The 20,079-nt window shown below is 36.6% G+C and overlaps 1 protein-coding gene across 1 annotated transcript; it reads right to left on the bottom strand.

Annotated features, from left to right (window-relative positions):
* Positions 1-2,353: 2,353 nt before the first annotated feature.
* On the bottom strand, positions 2,354-4,087 carry LOC130934294 (uncharacterized). Its single transcript, XM_057863881.1, has one exon. The coding sequence runs from the start codon at positions 4,085-4,087 to the stop codon at positions 2,354-2,356; it is 1,734 nt and encodes a 577-aa protein (XP_057719864.1).
* Between the last annotated feature and the right edge of the window lie 15,992 nt (positions 4,088-20,079).

Raw genomic sequence — 20,079 nt, 5'->3', positions numbered from 1 at the left:
TTAAAGGGGAGCTACATGACAAATGGAAAGGGGAAGGATTCAAAATCTTCAAGGGAGTTCTCTTAATCCTTAACCTTTCTCAATCTATTTTTTTTAATAATATTTGTCATCAAGAGGGAGATTGATGAGTTTGAAAAACTTCAAATTAATATGATGATCAAACATTGTTAAAAAGGATTAACTACAAAATTGTTAACTTAATTTTATTGTAATGATAAATTGGTTGTTTAACAATTTTGTTTTGTGCAGATTTTGTGATTGGGCCAAAAATTAAACAAGCCCAATGTGATGATAATATTCAGCCTTGGGCAAAAATTCTATATGATATGTGGCTGTAATATTTATTTGGTTAGCAAGATAATTGGGCCAAGGAACAATTGAGAAGCCCAAAATAATTTCCTCTTGACCCAACATCTTCATGGGTCTGAAATTAAAAGAAGGAAGAATTAAATGGAGCATGGTGGAGTTCGGTTACCTACTCCCACTAAGGAATGGAATTCAATTTCAATTAACTTGGTTTAATTGCATTGGTAACAAGAAAGAGAAAGTTAAAATTGATTTGATTGCTTTTATTGCCTCACACGTTTCTATGCATAAGGGATGGGTAATGGATTTTAATTGATTTTAATTTCACTCATTACTTCCAAAGTTTTCTCTTTCTTCTCTTTCTTCTTTCTTGTTTTCGTGTGTTACTTCCATCAGAGATAAAGATGGAAGAAGCTATCAGAGGTAGAAGCAGAGAAGCTATGTACAAGCAAGAGGCCAAGGTGATGATGGTCCTTGCAAAAAGAAGATCTACAATACGGCGTGGCTGAAATCTTTTCCACTAAAGGTAAGAAGTGGAGAAGAAGCTTCAAGATTTCTATGCCAAAAGTGGTAGAAATCCGATTCGGTCAGAGAAGAAGATCCTTTAGGTGAAGCTCGTTTCTACTTTTTGTTCATCCATCACAGAAGGTAGCTGCTGTAGCTACGTGAAGGAAGAAGCAAAAATAAAATAGAAGGAGCTGTCAATGATCAAGTGTTCATCAAGGGTCAGAAGTCCTTCTTGGGGACCAAGTCAAGATGGAAGGCTCAGATTGATGAAGCTTGATGAGAAGGGATGAGAGAGAGGTACATGCATGTTGGTTTTGCTTTCGGTTTCCCTCTCTCCTCTCTTTGTCTGAACCGGTTTTGATATTGAAGAAGAAGAAGTTGGCTCTGTTGAACTGTTTCAACCTTGGAAGGTTCCCCTTCTATAATAAGCAAGGTTGCGAGAACCGGACCGGTCAATAAACCGGTGAGGTCACTGGTTCAATGGTTCACTGGTTCGACCGGGGTTCAACTGAGGTTCAACCGGTTTAATTAAATATTAAATAAAATTATTACAAAAACTTAAAATAATCTTAAGTATATAAATTCAATAATTTCTAACTTAATAAAATTTAATATTTCACATAATAAATTATCCATTACTTAATATTAGAGGTTCACAAACAACTTCAAACATCAAAATTTATAACTAAACAAAAAAACATACATAATGACAAACCCATAATGTTCTACATTCAAAAGGAACAATTACTAGCAAGTTTTCAACTAATCTAAGGTGCAACTCATCAAAAATCATAGTTATCATTAAGTGTTCCGACATCTCCATCATAAATAGGTAATCCAAAGCCACCATCATCAGAAGTACCACCAAAAGAAGCTGTATTTGAAGAATCAGCAACATTAGGCAAATCCACATCAAGTTCCACGTCTCCTCCATCTAATAAAATAAAATAGAAAACCAAGAAAAAATTAAAGTTACAATTTTACATCAGATATTGAGAGGAAATGAAACAAGTTTTGCTATTTCAATCACCTTTAGGATATGAATGCATAGCATTATCCGTAGAAATTAAATTTTCAATGCCTTTGATGTCTCCATTAGTAAATTCAGGATCATCTTCATCTGGCATTACTCAAAAATCTACTGTGTCAATGCTTTGAATGTCAATTGGATCATAATTCTTCTTCTTGCGATGCATTCTAGATTGAAGGCGTAGATTATAAGTGACATAAACAATGTCACTTAGCCTTTGATGCTCTAATCGGTTCCTCCTCTTTGAATGGATTTGTTCAATGAGGCTCCAGTTCCTCTCACAGCCGGATGATGAAGATGTTTGATGAAGAAGACGAATTGCCATTTTTTGCAAGTTAGGAGCACTCCCACCGTTTAGCCTCCACCATTCACCTACCAGGATATGAAAGTCAACCGTCAATTCTCATTCAATATTTAAAAAACATTCAAAGTAAATTGAACATAGAAATATAATAACTTACCAGGTTCAAGTCTCTTAATTGCTTTCAATGCACTTTCCCTTCCAAAACTTCATTTTCGATCTCGATACAACTGTATCTCTTGCATTGCGGCAACTGAGTCATCACAAAGAGTTTCAATATCAAATAAATCAAGCAAAGACCTCAAGATATTTGCCTTCTCAACAAACCCCTCACTATAGAAGAAATCTGGATTCAAAAAGTATGCTGCTGCATGGAGATCACGCTTCAAATGCTTATCCCACCGTATTTTCAAGATACTTGTATAAGGTGTGTATGCAGATTTTCTATTTCTAAACATTGTCTTGATAGCAATTTTGGCTCTTTGCATGCTCTCATACACGATACCCAGAGAAGGTTTCTCATTAGCATCAACAAGCCTCAATAACTTAATAAGAGGACCAACAAGCATAACAGTAGTAAAATAATCCTCCCAAAACTTACTATCCAAGATAATTGAACTAACCATCTTTCCATTGACACTCTTGGATAATTTATGAGAAGTGAAATATTTGTCCACCACCAATGATTGCAAGTCTTCTTTATGATCATATATACTTTTCAAAGTAATGAAAACAGTAGCAAAACGTGTTACTCCTGGTCGAACAATTTCTTTCCACTCTTTTCTTTTTCTATGCCATGACAAGAAAATCATATGATTGTAAATAAACACAGTCACTTTTGAATTACGAGAGGCAAGGTCAGCTATGTGAGGAAGACTTGCTATGTCTTTCAAGATAAGATTGATGCAATGAGCAGCACAAGGAGACCAAAAAATGTTTGGATACTTTTCATGAATGAGTTTTCTAGCAGATACATAATTCGCAGCATTATCAGTAACCACATGCACAATGTTACTAGACCTAACCCACTCAATAACCTCAGCAAACAATTTAAACAAGGTATCGGCAGTTTTTATCATATCAGAAGCATCAACAGACTTAACAAATGACATACCAGCAGGACAATAAACTAGAAAGTTAATTAATGTACACTGCCTTTGATCAGTCCAGCCATCTGCCATCAGTGTACAACCAGTCCTTTTCCACGAGCTCCTATAACCTTCAACAAGCAACTGACACTCCTTCTTAAGATCGGCCAGCAAATGAACTCTCATTTCATCATATGACGGTCCCTTGAAACCAGGTCCAATTGCAGCAACGCCGTCCAAGGCAGGTTGAAAGTAAGGCGATTGAATTGCATTGAATGGAATCCGTGCATCAATGATCCATCTTGCAAGCCCCAACTTAACCTTGTGCACAACTTGTTTACTGGCCAAGACACTTTTCAAAGTTGGTTGAGAGCCTGGCGTAGTCCTTTCCTTAAAATAACTTCCAATTGGAGTAGCAGCAATCGCTCTTCTCTTTCCTTTGTCTCCCATTGTTGCAGGAGCTGGAGGTTGTACAGGATTAGGCGCTTCACCCTCTTCTTCCGCTTGTGTTTCACTTTCCACATCATAACAATCAGCTGTAAATTTTCTTTTTTCTGCCTTATTTTTTTTGTTTTCCTCCAAAAGCCTTTTGAATTGAAGTTCAACATTTTCAGTTGCTTTGTTACAAACTTTAATTTGTCCAGGAATTTTTGCAAGATGATATTTCATTCTATATATCCCCCCTCCATTGTAAGTATTCATGCAGAAAATACATGTATATTGAGCCTTGTTATTTTTGTCATACTTCACTGTAAAATACTGCCAAGCTGGATCAGATTTACCTCTAGATGAACCAGTTTGAGAATCTTGAACAACATTATCTTGTGGCTGTGGGTTACTTTGTGATTGTTCCATCTATAACAATCAGAAAATCAAAGACCAGAAAACAACTTCAGAAAACCATGAACAAATAAATAATTCATCATGAAGTAGCAAACAAAAATCATGAAGGCAGCAAACATATTCAGAAGCAGCAAAACATATTTAAAATAAAAAACAGCAATCATGAAAATAATGAAACAGCAATCAAAATAACCTCAGAAAGTCAAAAACAAAAATCATGAAGCTGCAAAATAAATCGAAATCAGTAAATCAAGCAGGCAGCAAATAATTTGAAATCACAAAATCAAGAAGGCAGCAAAATAAATCAAAATCAGTAAATCAAGCAGGCAGCAAATAAATCGAAATCAGTAAAGAATCAAGCACAGAACTCATAATCAGAACTCATGAGGTAGCAAGTTCAAGCATAGAACTCATAATCATAACTCAGAAGGCAGCACGTTCAAGCACAGAACTCATAATCAGAAGGCAGCAAGTTTAGAGGGAGGCGAGATCAGAAAATCAAAATCAAGAAGCATAGAACTCATAAATCATAATCAGAATTCAGAAGGAAGCAAGTTCAAGCATAGAGCAGGCGAGCTCATAAATCATAATCAGAAGCTCAGAACCCAGAAGCCCAGAAGGCAGCAAATAAATCAAGAAGACAAGAACAGAGTCTTACCGGCAAATGAGGAGGCGGGCTCAGCGAGCTCGGCAACGTTCAGCGATGAGGAGGCAGGCTCATCGAGAAGCAGAACGCGGTGGTGGTCGCGGCTGCTGTGGATGGCTGTGGGTGGCGAATGAGGAGGCGGGTTCAGCGAGCTCGGTGACGTTCGACGATGAGGAGGCGGGCTCGGCGAAAAGCAGAACGCGGTGGTGGTCGTCGCTGCTGTGGATGGCTGTGGGTTGCTCGGTGGTTTCTGGAATCTGGAGCTTGGTGGCAATGATGGGTGAATGGCTGAATGGTGAATGCACTTGAAAAGGGGAAAGGGGAGATTAGGGTTAATGGGTTACGTGTACGCCTTTCTCTTTTTTTTAAAGCCAAAACGACGTCGTTTGGCATCTCAAGTTGCAAACCATAAAACTGCCAAAAAACTGGACGGTTTTTCCAGTTCGCCGATTAATCGTCGGTTTGACCGGTTTTTCCACCGGTTCTTTGCCAGTCGGTTTTTAACGTTACCCGGACCGGCTAGGTGACCGGTTCTCGGTTATTTTGGTTGAACCGGCCGATCTGGTTCGATTTTCAAAACCATGATAATAAGGGTGAACGGCCAAGGCTTGATACAAAGAGAGAAAGCACAGAGTTGTCATAGCTACCCAAAGCTAACAGAAGTTCTTCTTCTTCAATGTGTTTTATTTTATATTTTCTTTAGTTTTGTCTGTCTGAGTCTCATGGTGAAAAAGACAAACAGTGTGAGGTTTGTAAGAAAAAGCCATTGAGAGAAAAAGGCAGAGTGTACAAAATTAAAGGAAAAGCCATAGACGTCCTAGAGGTCCTTTGTACATCTGTGTTGTGTATCATGATTCTGTGGGAATTCTCTTGCAAGTTGGGTTAGCACTTAGCAATTGAAAGCTTGGTAGGTGACCAAGTCAAGTTCAGTTTTAGGGATATATTCTGGACTTGTCCCGGATAGGAAGGGTAGTTCCTAGGGAGAATTGGTGTTTGTAATCAAGATGATTATAGTGAAATTCCATCATTGTTGTGATGGAGACTAGATGTAGGCTACATTGCAGTTAGCAGCTGAACCAGGATACTTCTTGGTGTGATTATCTCTCTCTCTCTTCTACTCCATTTCTGTTTCTGTTGCGTAGGAGACAAAATTGAAAATTATCTCCTAACTGGTTATGAGACAAAAAGAAAATGTCTCTTAACTAGTTACAAAACAAAAAGAAGAAAAATCTCCTGAAGCTATTTCGAAGGGCAGAAAGTACCACTCGGCAAAAAAGGGGTTAAATATTCAACCCCCCTTCTCTTACCCACTGATTACCATCATCTCCCACCTAGCACTTTTAGTTAAAGTGCTTAAGTTGGACATTTGGTGAGCTCCTTGTCATGGTGGCTTGTGCTTGAACTCATCTTGAAACTTCCACCAATGCTTGGATTTCCAATAAGCTCCAACATTTCCAAGTGAATTCACCAAGCCTCGAAGAAGTTCTTCACAAGCTTTGAGCTCTCAAAGTTGATTCTCTTGTATTCCCGGATCCCAAATCTTGTTTCTACACCCGTCTTTAAGTGGATCAGCATTGTTCCAATCGGGTGGCAAGTAATCCGAATTCTCAATGAGGTACCAAAGTCTTCTCTTAGACCCAACAAAGTGATCACCGGTCCAACCCTTGCATCTAGCTCTTGAAAGATCAAACTTGATGAGTCTTGATTTGCAACTCCAACTACTAAACATCCTTCTCTTACACTTCATTCTACAAAGCCTCCTAAATTGGCCATCCGTTTCAAGGATACCATACTCAAGTGGGACAATTAAACTAATGAAAATCAGGTTTACCCACTCAAATAAAGGAGTAGATGGCAACCTAGGTAGAGAAGTCTCCAACGATCTTGACAAAGCATATTCAACTTCCGTCTAACCTTGCCGAAGGGCTTCAACCTCAATGTTGCTTTCAATTTCATCGGGGGAAGGCTCTTCTAACTCAAGGAGTTCTTTTGCGGATGCGGATTCATCACTAGGAGGGCTTGATTCATGATTATCATCACCAAGGGAGCTTGCCTCTTGATCTATTCTGTCCAATTCTTCATAGGGAATATGCCTTGAGGTTGTGCACTAGCCTCCTCAACATCACTTTCAAGCTTCTTGGAGGAATACTCTACAACTCTGGATTCCCATGGAGGTTCAGCATCTCCTAAGTCTTCAACCACTTCTTCCTCTTCAACTATTATGGCTTTCTCCAATTTTTCTAGTACAAAATCACATTTCTCATTTTCCACCGGAATTTTTAACTTCTCCTTCATACTACGCTCCTCATTAGATTCTCTACATGTGGCCATGGGAGTACTTTGAGTGTTAAAACGCAGTGAAGCTAAATTACCTACTACCTCAGTCAAGGTAGCTATGAACTCTAGTGTCGTCTGCTGCATCTCTCTTTGCTCTTGAAGTAGAGAAGTGAAAAAATTATCTATTGGAGCTTGGGGTGGGTATGAGGGCTCATTATATGGGAGAAAGGGCTCACAATAGGAAGGTGGTTTATCATGGTAAGGATGTGGTAGTTCAACACTCTCCATCATTTCTACTTGTTGCATAACATACTCCAGTCCCTTGTCCTCAAGTTGAGATTTTTTAGCCATGAGAGCTTCGTGTGTTTTTCGGATTTTCTCTTGCTCCATTTGATGGATGGTTGCTTGAAGTCGATCCATGACTTCCTTCAAATGATCACATGGCTCTTATTCTGCTTGGCTATCATAATTAGGATCATATGACTCTTGGATTGATGGATATGAACATGGTGTATATGGAGGTGGTGGTTCTTGGGAGTAATTGTGTTGGAATTGGGGTGGCTCTATGAGTGGTTCATATGGCTCATAAGGTGGTTGGTATGGTGGATATGGGTTAGGATCATATGAGGGTGTTTGGTAAAACGGGGCTTGTGAGTATGGTGGTTGAGGGCCATATTGAGGAAGGGGTTCATAGGTATATGGTGGAGGTTGTTGATTGTCACAATGAGGTCCACCATAACCATTATCTTAGTATGCATCATAGAATGGTTGTTGCTCATAGTACATTGGAGGGGGTTGTTGCCAAGAGGGTTGATCAAATCCTTGAGGCTCCTCCCATCTTTGATTGTTCCATCCTTGATGCAAGCCTTCATTGTAATCTCCACTTCCTACAACATAATTGTAACCAAACTCATAGCCAAAAAGGTGAGAACTCATGGTAACAAAAGAAAACAAAGACAAAAATTATAAGAAATAAGGAAAATAAACTCCTAAAACTAGAAACAACTAACAAAGAAACGAAGAGGAAAACATATTTACAATATTCACAATAACCAATAATAAGGCACACATTTGCAATTCCCCGACAACGGCGCCAAAAATTTGACGGAGGAAAAATGTCGGTAAAGATTTTCACAAAAAAATTGCGTTGCAAGTATAGTTCTAAACCGACAATTAAACCTCAATTAATATTTAAATTGTTTGTCACTTAAGAAAACCTAATAGAATTAACCGAATTATTTAAATCTCGGGTCGTCTCTCAAGAAATTGCAGGGAAGTGTACTTATAATTAGTTATGGAAAAGTATACTTTTGGGTTTTTGAAATAAGGAACAAGTAACGTAAATAATAAGGAAGTAAAATAACAACTAAGAAAAGTTCTAACAAGGATTGAGAATTAGAATTCCTATCCTTATTATCATCATCAATTGTGATGGTAATTGCCTTTTGCTCTCACTTAGTTAACCTCTAACAATGAAGGAAAGTCAAGTGAGCAAAATCAACTTAAGTTCACAAGTCCTAATCAAAGATTAGATTTAGTGAAGCCTAAGCTAACTATCAATTCTCAATCACCAATCAACAAAAGAGTTTTGATAACTCAAGAATCTCTAATTAATCAAACCAAGTTAAGAACATGAAAATCTAATTAAAAATCCAACCAAGCATTTTATCAAACACTTGGAAGGCGTAAAGTAGAAACATAGAAAATTGACAAGACATAAGAAATTCTAAGACTACCAAAGCAAGGAAATAACAATAACAAAGCAATTGAACAATAAGAAACATGAAACATAAATTGCATTAATGAAAGTTGAGAGTAACATATGAGTTCATAAACTAAATTAGCAAAATAAAAGAATCAATAAGAGAAGTAGATAAACTAAAGTAATAGAACAAATAAAAGTAGAAGAAGCCTAAATTAAAACAAGGTAGAAATCTAAAATTGAGAAGAAATAAACCTAAAAATCCTAAAACCTAGAGAAAGGAGAGAGCCTCTCTCTCTAGAAAACTACATCTAAACCTAACTAATGTAAATGAAAGTGTGTATGAGTGATCCCCCACTCTGCAGCCTCTAATATGTGTTTTCGGGCTTGGAACTGGGCAAAAAACAGCCCAAAAATTGCCCCCAACATTTTCTGATATCTGCAGCACGTGACGCTTTACCCACGCGTATGCGTCGCTGCCAGCTTCTCAAAACTCCACTTTCTTGTGTTCCTTCCACTTTTGCATGCTTCTTTTCCATCCTCTAAGCCATTCCTGCCCTATAAAACCTAAAAACACTTAACAAACATATCACGGCATTGAATGGTAATAAGAGAGGATTAAAATTAGCAAATTTAAGGCCAAAGAAACATGTTGTCAATCATATCACAAAATTAGGAAGGAAAATGAAAAACATGCGAATTATATGAATAAGTGTGAGAATAATGGATAAAATCTGCTCAATTCAATACAAAATAAACCGTAAAATAGCGGTTTATCAAAGGCACATGACGACGTAGTCATATCACTTTTATACATGTGTTGTGTAATGATTTTATCTCGTTTACAGTGTAAACGAGATACGTTTTATCTTATTTCATTTACATTGTAACCAAGATAAAAGATGCGGATGCCTATATATCTGTGCAATCGCATATTACTTCACCATCTAGGCCTTCCTACATGAGGGTTTGAAGTGATAACTTCGCCTAACTACACCTTGTAGGATTGAGATGCTAACAGACATATTTGATTGTATCAACGGGAGGATGCAGATGAGACTGCTGTCCAATTGTCGGTGGTCCTGCGACATTGTGGGTGCCAAACACGTGTGCCTTCCTTCCACTCTACGCAGCTCTCTAGCGAAATAGAATAACAGTGGTAAATAGGTTCAACAAGCATAACAATAACAACTGAAAATATAGAACACAATGAATCTTTAACTTACTAGTATCCGAGATTCTGTCGGAGAGAAACACGGAGATTCCAAAGGCAGTCTGTTACATGTCGGCAACACACATGGTACTTTAATCGATCTGACTCCACCACTCGATATTAAGCACTTCTGCGAATACTGTAATTCTTTATACCCTGTATTACTACATCTCTGCTTTTGAATTTATGGCCAATCCTAAACTCCACACCACCGTCCAAGTTGTAATCTTCCTCACCCATTTGAAAAATGGGTTTTTCTCATGCATCGCGTCCAGATCCAACGTATCGTAGTAACTGGGTACAGATGACAAGGTTGGAATTGGGTGCGAGGAAGGCAGAAGATATCTATGTGATGCCTTAACCGGGTCTCTGGTACAAACTCTTCATCATCATCATCCTCGGAGGAACTGCTCTCGTTGCTATCCGCAACATACTCCTCGTCAGAGTCCTCCTCGTCAACCTCCATGTTTTTCATTGGACTACCAACATGAATCGATGGAGGTGCGAGAGGTGGGTCATCCTGGATGAAGTCTGACAACCCAGATCCACAACCATTGATGTCACTAACCTCTGCAGAAAGCTCCATCACTTGCTCCGCCATGATTCTCCCATGAATGTCAAACATCAGGCGCACATGTTTGTCTTCATAGAGCCAAAACAGACGAAACCGAAAAACTCCATTTTTCATCTGTGCTAGCAACTTATACCCCACCCTTCCGATCTCTTTTCTCCCGCTACCACTGACGCTACCCAATATCAGACTCTTCAATTTTGTCAATGAACTTACTGGCCGGATACACAACAGAATAGAATTTTCATACTTAAATGTCACCCCATTATCACTATTTCTCATACGACAATTGGGAGACACTTACAACCAAGTATTCATTATTACTAGACATTCTGGCTTATTTTCGGAAGTAATAGGTAGAAAAGAAGTAGTGAAATGTTTATGAGGAATACAAAATATTGCACATCCTTTTATAGCTGCTAGAAATTTGTCTTAAATCTTGTTTACAGTATAAATGTCATAATTACTCTCTTATCTCATTTACAGTGTAAACGATATATACGCTTCGTTTTTTCTTGGCCGTATCTCATTTAAAGTTTAAACGATGCATTTCGATAAAAAAGTTCCAAATTATATATTTCGATAATTAAAATATGTATTTTATTTATTTAAAAAGATTCAAAAATAGATTCATCATCCTTTTTTTTTCATTGATATATAATGTTTTTTTTTGGAACGAATAATTTTTTATATTTTTCATATAAAAAACATAAAAATAAAAATTGTCAAACCAATTCGAACTTAATTTTTTTGCCAATATTAGTCGATTTTTTCAAAATTATTTTGTTTATTTTAATTTCTAAATTTCAAATTATAAATTTTTAATTTTAAATTTTCAATTGACTAAATGATTAATCCTGATTAACTAAAAGTTATTTCTTGTATATTTTTTTATATATTAATTGCTTGGGAGTTAATGACTAATCACTAGTTTAAAGATTTGTCTATATTGAAAAAAAAAGTATAAAATGGTTTTTTAAAGACTAGAGAAAATATGTCATTTTTGTGGCTGTGATGATTTTCTATACTATTTTTTTATATTGTATGGATGACCTCTAAGTTAGTAAAATTATAATAAATAAATTAAAAGATAACCCAATTATACTAATAATTTTAAGGCGTAAATTTAGAGAAAGAAAAAGGTGGGTTTTTTGAGATAAACATGTATTTAGTAAAATTAATCAATTTCTCCTATAGCAAATAAATTCAAACTAACTCAAAGTAATGTTCATTAAATCATGAAATCATTGCCTATTTAACAAGGATTCTTAGCTTATTGCATGAAGTTCAAAAGAAAAAACAACTAAAGATGCGGCTGCATCATAATACCAAACTTAATACTTTGCTTGTCCTCAAGCAAAAGAGAAGAAAAGAAAAGAATTGAATTAGAGTGTGCCAGATATTACATCCTTGGAATGAGCATGCAAGTGTGCCAGGCACTATATCTTCGAAATAACAGTGTGCTAGGCACTATATCCTCGAAATAACAGTGTGCAGGGTACTCTATCCCTATCGTCGCAGAAAGGCTACATCTGAAAGGATGTGTCGGGTTGGCAAATTATAACTGACAATGTGATATCGCAGCTAGTAGGACAGGCATGTATCATATGCATTAATGTGACATTGTTTGGGTGTATATATTGTACTTTGTTTGCCTATGTGAATAATTCTGTTTAACTGCTAATTGCTATACGTGATGTAATTGCTCTTGATTGTGTTTGAACTGTATTATTTGTGATTGTAATTGTTGGTTCAATTTATGGTAGTTGGAGTGTGATATGATTTTATTGATTGGGCCGAAGGTCGTGATGTGATATTGTTTTGGGCCAGAGGCCATGATGTGATATTGTGTTTAATTGGAGTTTTTAAAAGTTCAAAATATGAATCCGGATTATAGGGTAATTAACTTATGGTTTTTCGAAAAGGTCTGATTTTTTGATGATTAATAGTTGGTTTTCAAAAAGATTCATAAGACGAGCGATGATCACTACAATTGAAAAAATAGTTTTCTTTTAAATATTCTCTTATGACAATTCTTAAAAATCCTTTACTGAGAACCCTTTCGAGGGCGATGTCCTCACCCCCTACAGATTTTTCTTTTCAGGAAATGGACAAAGAAGCTTGTGAAGAGATCTTTACGTTTTTTTTCTGCTTAGTTATTACTTTTCCCTTGCCCTTGTTATTATTGTATTTTTGAAAGAGGGATAGGAGTTGTAATGATATGTATATTTGTAATTTTCTTGTATAAGAAGTTTTGTATGTATATGTATATATCTTATGAAATTGTAATTTGAAATGGATTATAAACGCATGTTTGACTGAAATAAAAAGTTTCTGATTTTTCAAAGAAAATAGCGATACAGTTTTGAGTTAAAGGCTCATATGTTATTATTAAAAACATGTAAGTCGTCGTAATATTCTCGCTATCAGAGTGGCGCAGCCGGAAGTATGATATTTTGATAGTGAGGGTGTTACAAGTTTAGTTCATTATGTGGCTTCATGAATTTCAGTTGAAGATAACCTTCTTGATGATTTGGCCTAACTACCAAAGAAAGAAGAACACGATTTAATGATTAAACTATAAGATTACTGTTTTCAAACCATATTGGTTTAAACAGCCGGCAACTGAAGAAATGGTAGCAGAGAGTATTTCGGCTCCAAATCAAGTTTAAAATATTCTACTAAGCTAATTCAATCAAGAAAAGTAGTAGTAAAGATTTCATAGATGATTTTAACTCGGCGGCCATATTCATCATTATTGGTACGATTTTCGGCTTAGGAAACGTTTTTATCTTTCACGGCATATCTATTCCTTTTACTCATCTAATCTATATCCACCATATAACATATGATAAGGTGATTCTCAGATATTTATCGAATTCTCATCACAGAATTTTTGAGAATAAATTCTGTGGAGAAACGGAGTGTTACAGTTCGCATTCATAATAATCTGATGATAACTGGACCATAGATCAATCTTAGAAAAATATTCTGCACCAAAGAGTTCATCTAGTATCTTTTCAATGATGGGAATATGAAATTTGTCCTTTACAGTTATAACATTAAGTGCCCAATAGATGACACAAAAGCGCCAACTTCCGCCCTTTTTCCTTACTAACAACATGGGGTTGGAAAAAGAGCTTTAACTCTCCCTTATCACTCCCAATTCAAGCATCCCAGAAACCAATCTTTCAATCTCCAATTTTTGGAAATGAGGATACTCGTAGGGTCTAACATTAATTGGTTATGAACCAGGCATTAGTTTAATGTCGTGATCAATACCTTTATGCGGGGGCAGCTATTTAAGCTCTTCAAAAATCACCTGAAACTTTTCGAGGATCTCTTGTACCTCTTGTGGAGGCTGGGTAGCCACCTCCGCTAAAGTTGCTCCATCATCCAATAGCTTTAGGTGGTAGAAAGTTGTGGCTACCTTCGTGTGAACCAACTTCTATAACATTTGGTTACTGAGACATCCTGATTACAACAGGTGTTCCCCTTGCAACTTAATGGGAAGGCTATCAACCGTAAACTCCAGAGTAAGCAGCCTGTAGTGGGTAGTGATATATCCAAGGCACATTAACCATTGTACTCCCAAGACAATGTCAACTCCTTGTAATTGATGAATCCATATTTGATGATGATTTTTGGTTGAAATTAAATGGATTTCATCATATAAACTTGCACTTATTCCCTTAAATAGCATGCTTTTGAACTTTCCTCCTAATTTGTTCTTGATTATGAGAACATACTCTTTTGTGCCTAATTTAGCCTATTTTATTCCATTTGCCTTCTATTCGATGCCTTGATGTTGTTTGTGAGTGATTTCAGATGTATAAAGTATGAATGGCTTGGAGAGAATGGAAAAGGAGCATGCAAAGAGGAGGAAGCATGAAGAATCAAAGGAGAAGAGCACAGCGATGTTTGTGTACACACAGACCTGCGTGCATAGGCACAGGCATCAGAGCAGAGCGACGCATGCGCATGAGCTGCATTGTACGCGCCGTGCGAACATTCAGAGCATCACTTAGTGTGCATGCGCACAGCCACTCGTGCGTACGCACAGATAGAGTTTTTGGCAGAGTGTACGTGCGCACACCTCTATGCGTACGCATAGGTGCCCACACATGTCTTCATTAAAATTGCACATGACTCGTGATTTTGGTGGGTTGGAGGCCCTTTTCTAAAGCCAATAGCTCATATTGAAGAGGAAAATGAAGACCATAGCATAGGATAACATTAGGGTAGTTTTAGGAGGAGTAGTAGGAAGCTTTAGAGTAGTTTTTTTCTAAGTTTTTCATCATCTCTATTAGGGTTTATACTAGGGTTTTATATTCAAGTGCCATTTCCATTTTTGATCTTGGATTTTGCTAGCTTCCATTGTAAGTATCTCTTTGTTACTACTCTTTATAACTACGTTGTTCATACTCTTTCTTATAATGCAAGTCATAGTTCAATTTTATTTACTTTTTGCAATTTCAATTTCTTGTTGATGAATTTGATGATTGATGATTGTTACATGCTTGCTTGAGTTATTATTGTTGATTGAGATCATTTATTGCTTTTAATTTCAAGCATTTTCTCATTTTTCCTATATTTAGTGTTTTTGTCCACCAAGTGTTTGGCAAAATGTCAATTATGATTATGGGCTAATTTTCTACCTCTTGCCTTGGGAAAAATGAGAAATTAGATTCCTAGAGTTGGAATGTCCAACATTTAGGGTCAATTCTTGGATTGTTAATTGTCCTTGTTCCCACTAATGCTAATTTGTTGCTAAGGTAATTAGCAAGCAATTTAGGATTTGTGGGTTAAGAACACTTATGCTCATTTAACTTACTCTCTGATGTGAGGGTTAACCAAGTGAGATTAATCCATTCTAACTGTCATAGTTGTGGTTCCAACAAGGAAAGGACCCTTAGCTCATTCCAAGCTAAGATCCTATTTATGCTTTTAAATCTTTCACACACTTTCACATTAATCCTTTTTATACCTTACTTGTCTATATTGCACAGTTAGTTCTTTAATTCCTTTATTAGTTTATTTATTACAATTTTGAATGTTCTTTTATTTCTTTATATGTTCATCTCTTTATTGAAAACCCCTTGAGCTTCACAACTGGAATTGCACACTCATTGATCTCAAGTGTCCTTGGGAGACGACCCGAGAACTAAACACTCATGGAATTGAATTGGTTTTGAATAGTGACATCTTTAGATTGACATTTGATTAAAAATTAATTGTTGGGTTTGGACTATACTTGCAATGCCAATCCTATTTTTAGTGTAAGAAAATCCAAACCTATGCTTTTGGTCGTTGTCAGTAACTCTAAAACATATGCGCCCACTGTGAATTGGAATTCTTGCATCACCAACGGAATTTTCTCACATTAAGCCTTTCACCCAATCACATCTCCATTTTTCACTATCACCTGTAATGGGGTAACTTGCTGAATTGGTAGCTTCAACTTCTCAGTAATGCTAGCTTTCACAAAATTGTGAGTGCTACCCCCATCAATTAGCACCTTCAAAAATGACCTCTTATAAGTTACCTAAATAAGTTTCAATTGTATGAAATGTTGTTATTAATTCCCTATCTATACCATGTGTATGTAGGGCCAGTTAGGTGGAAAGAAATCATATACACACGCATATCAACGGATACATAATACCATTCAAAATATTCTGACACCTTGAACACCCATTTATCAACCACTTCACCATCAAATTGAGGGAGTTCAACCTTATACCTTTTACAATTGGTCAATTGTTGGTTGTGGAGAAGACATTCCCTGGCGAGAAGGAGCTGCTGGCTAGCTCGAACTCTGACTGTTTCATCTTCAGAGACTCTTTCAGCAAGTTATGGATCTTCTGCAGTGATTCTTCCATTGTAACCATACGATTGTTGGTAACTGAGATGCCACTATTGATCTCAACCTATTAACATTAGAGGTCAGTAATCTCTTTCTGGAAACGGGTGAGTTCAGAAGGATCCAGCATGACAAAATCTTTCAACGAAAGCACCAAATGTTAGTCTCAAAAATTAAGATTGTACTATAGAAACTGTAATGCAATGAAATAGTAAGAATTTGTGTGAAAATGTGTATTATTGAATGAGTAAAAGAAAGTGTATGATAAAGAAAAATGATAAGGATCTGGATAATCCCCTCCTTTGAATCAGGGGTGATAAGGATTTTTTTACGTATTTCTTAATAAACTATTCAGAAAAATATAATTTGGTATGACATAGGCTATTTCTTCACATAGTTGTGCATCCATTTAGGAGCTGATTTTGGCTTAGTACTCTTGCCTCTCATTTTTGGCCTATTAACTTCATCTTGAACAATTACAATTCTTGTTTCTTCCATTGTGCCTCTTGTTTCAGCCTCTTCTCCCACTGTTACAAAGGCAGTAGTATCACTTGGGCTAACAATTTTGGTACTAATATTTCTAGGAATGGTAATAGGTCTCCATGAGGCCGAAGATTCCCTTTCCACCCCCATCCTAGTTTAGTAAAATGCCCCGTTCTCGCTCTATCCCCGTCACGGGTCTATGTTTATTTCCACTACAGGGGAGGTGAATACCCGTGAGTATCCATGGATATTATGTTTAAAAAAAATTAACACAACTATAATAAAGTTTAATATAATTCAATTAAATGTATCAAATCAAATACATTTCAAACACAAATTTAACATACAAATTAAAATAAAATAAATTAGGATTACTTACATTACTTAAATATAGAAGGCTGTTGTTTTCTGGGACTAGGACAGAGACTGAGAGACTGAGATTGAGTATTATGTTTGGTAATTAGAGACTATAACTAAAATTTCAATCTCGAGACACAAAATTTTAGTACTTTTAGTACCTCTAGAAAGTGAAGACACAAGGAACTGAAATTTCTAGAGATGGAGACTGAAACTTTTATAACATTTTTTTAAAAAGATATTCTCATTGAACTCTTCAAATTCCAAATCTATCTGTCAATATCTATATTTATCTTAAACCAAACATGATACTGAGACATAATTTAGTTCAGTATATTTTACATCAAACACAATACAAAAATTTAATTTTGTCTTTGTCTCTCAATCTCAATCTCCCTTCCAAATATTGTCTACAAGAATTTAAGCAAATTTTCTTTTGTAGGGATTTCGTGGGTTCTCATGGGATAGGTACTTCAATCTCTATCCCCGTCTCTATGAGAACTTGGTGGATCTCCGTTAATCTTCCTATTTACGTGCAATGAATATTCGTGGATGCGGATTGTTTTGCAATCCCTCATTATTTCTAATTGTAGGAGTTTTTTGACAAAAATTAAATCATGTAGAGGATTTCATGTTAAAAGAAAGAAAAACTTAGTAGTACGTTCTCTGGTAAAATTGGTTCGTACCATACTAAATAGAGTAAATTCCCATAATGATCCCTGAGATTCACGCGATTAGCCATTTTTGGTCCTTGAAATTTAAAATTACCTATAGTGGTCCTCCAGATTCAGGTCCGGACACCAATATAGTCCTTTGACCCTTTTCTAGCGATGACTAGACAAAAGGAGTGCTGAAGTGGCACTCTCTCTGCCACATTGGATAATGGGTAAATGACGTCGATTACCCTTTGACACCTAAAGAAGTCATAAATATCGTCGTTTTGTATATAAAGGGAGTAGAAATGGTTTTGACCTATAATAAAGTATTATTCTTCTTCTCTACCTCCACTATTCTTCTTCATTTCTAATTAATGGTGCTAGTAAAAGGTTATTGAAATCTTTCATCACTTAGATTGAACTAATGCACGACTAGGTTAAAGTGAAAATCACAATGTTTTGAAAGAAAGATGTTGCTCCCCTCTTATTCTCAGCGAAGGTAATCATTAATGCTGGAATTTAGTGATTTTATTTTTTTTAATTTACTTTTGAAATGCATATATGATTGTGCTCTATGGTGCCAATGTTCTTGTCAATGGAGAACCATTATACTTTCTTGCTACTATTTTTTCTAGGGTTTCATTTATTGCTTATACGTTGGGCTGGGATTTGGGGGTGTTCTATTTTTTTATGAATAGAATAGGGAATGATGTTGATAGGGTTAGGGCTATGCAATTTTAAACTATTTTTTTAGGTTTTGGTTTTCATCTATGAAGTATACAAAAAATAGTGTATAATGTATGATATTTGTCTCTAACTCATGATGTTAATGATACATAATTTTATTCTAAGGCTATATGCTCTCTTTTGTGATTGTGTAGATGACTGAAATTGATATCATGATACATCATGGAGGTAGTTTCTAGAAAAATCAAGACAAAGACAAGAGAAAAATCGTGTCATTATTCCTATGCTCTCTTGGGTCAGAAAGGTCTTTGATTGAAGAAGAAAAATTGGATTCAATGAACATGCCAAGATATGGTGCAACACCAGAAAAAAGTGATACAAGTGATTGAGTCAAAATGGTCTTTTACTCCTCAAAAGCTTGAAGCTATCAATAACCCTTTGGACGAGGGTTTGAACAAGAACAATGACAATGATGATATAGATATAAGTGATGATTTCATAGCTAAACATGTAAGGGCCACTGGTGAATCGATGATAAAAGAAGAGTTTGGTGAATAGATAATTGATGAGTGGTGTGCAAAATTGTGATCACTACTTTTCACAACTCAAATAATCCCTAGTAATGGCCCCAAAAACTTGGTGCTCAATACCATGGCATAAACACAGCTTTGCACAACTAACCAGCAAGTGCACTGGGTCGTCCAAGTAATAAACTTTACGCGAGTAAGGGTCAATCCCACGGAGATTGTTGGTATGAAGCAAGCTATGGTCACCTTGTAAATCTTAGTCAGGCAGACTCAAATGGATATAGTGATATACGAATGAAACATAAAGATAAAGATAGAGGTACTTATGTAATTCATTGGTAGGAACTTCATATAAGCGTATGAAGATGCCTTCCCTTCCGTCTCTCTGCTTTCCTACTGTCTTCATCCAATCCTTCTTACTCCTTTCCATGGCAAGCTTATGCAAGGGTTTCACCGTTGTCAGTGGCTACCTCCCATCCTCTCAGTGGAAATGTTCAACGCACCCTGTCACGGCACGGCTATCCATCTGTCGGTTCTCAATCAGGCCGGAATAGAATCCAGTGATTCTTTTGCGTCTGTCACTAACGCCCCGCCTTCAGGAGTTTGAAGCACGTCACAGTCATTCAATCATTGAATCCTACTCAGAATACCACAGACAAGGTTAGACCTTCCGGATTCTCTTGAATGCCGCCATCAGTTCTTGCCTATACCACGAAGACTCTGATCTCACGGAATGGCTGGCTCGTTTGTCAGGCGAGCACTCGGTTGTCAGGCGATCAACCATGCATCGTGTATCAGGAATCCAAGAGATATTCACCCAATCTAAGGTAGAACGGAGGTGGTTGTCAGTCACACGTTCATAGGTGAGAATGATGATGAGTGTCACGGATCATCACATTCATCAAGTTGAAGAACAAGTGATATCTTGGACAAAGAACAAGCGGAATTGAATAGAAGAACAATAGTAATTGCATTAATACTCGAGGTACAGCAGAGCTCCACACCTTAATCTATGGTGTGTA

Source organism: Arachis stenosperma, chromosome 6 (assembly GCF_014773155.1).
Source record: "Arachis stenosperma cultivar V10309 chromosome 6, arast.V10309.gnm1.PFL2, whole genome shotgun sequence".
NCBI lineage: Eukaryota > Viridiplantae > Streptophyta > Magnoliopsida > Fabales > Fabaceae > Arachis > Arachis stenosperma.
Note: the sequence above shows the minus strand (reverse complement) of the source record. Positions and strands in the feature narration are given on the sequence as shown.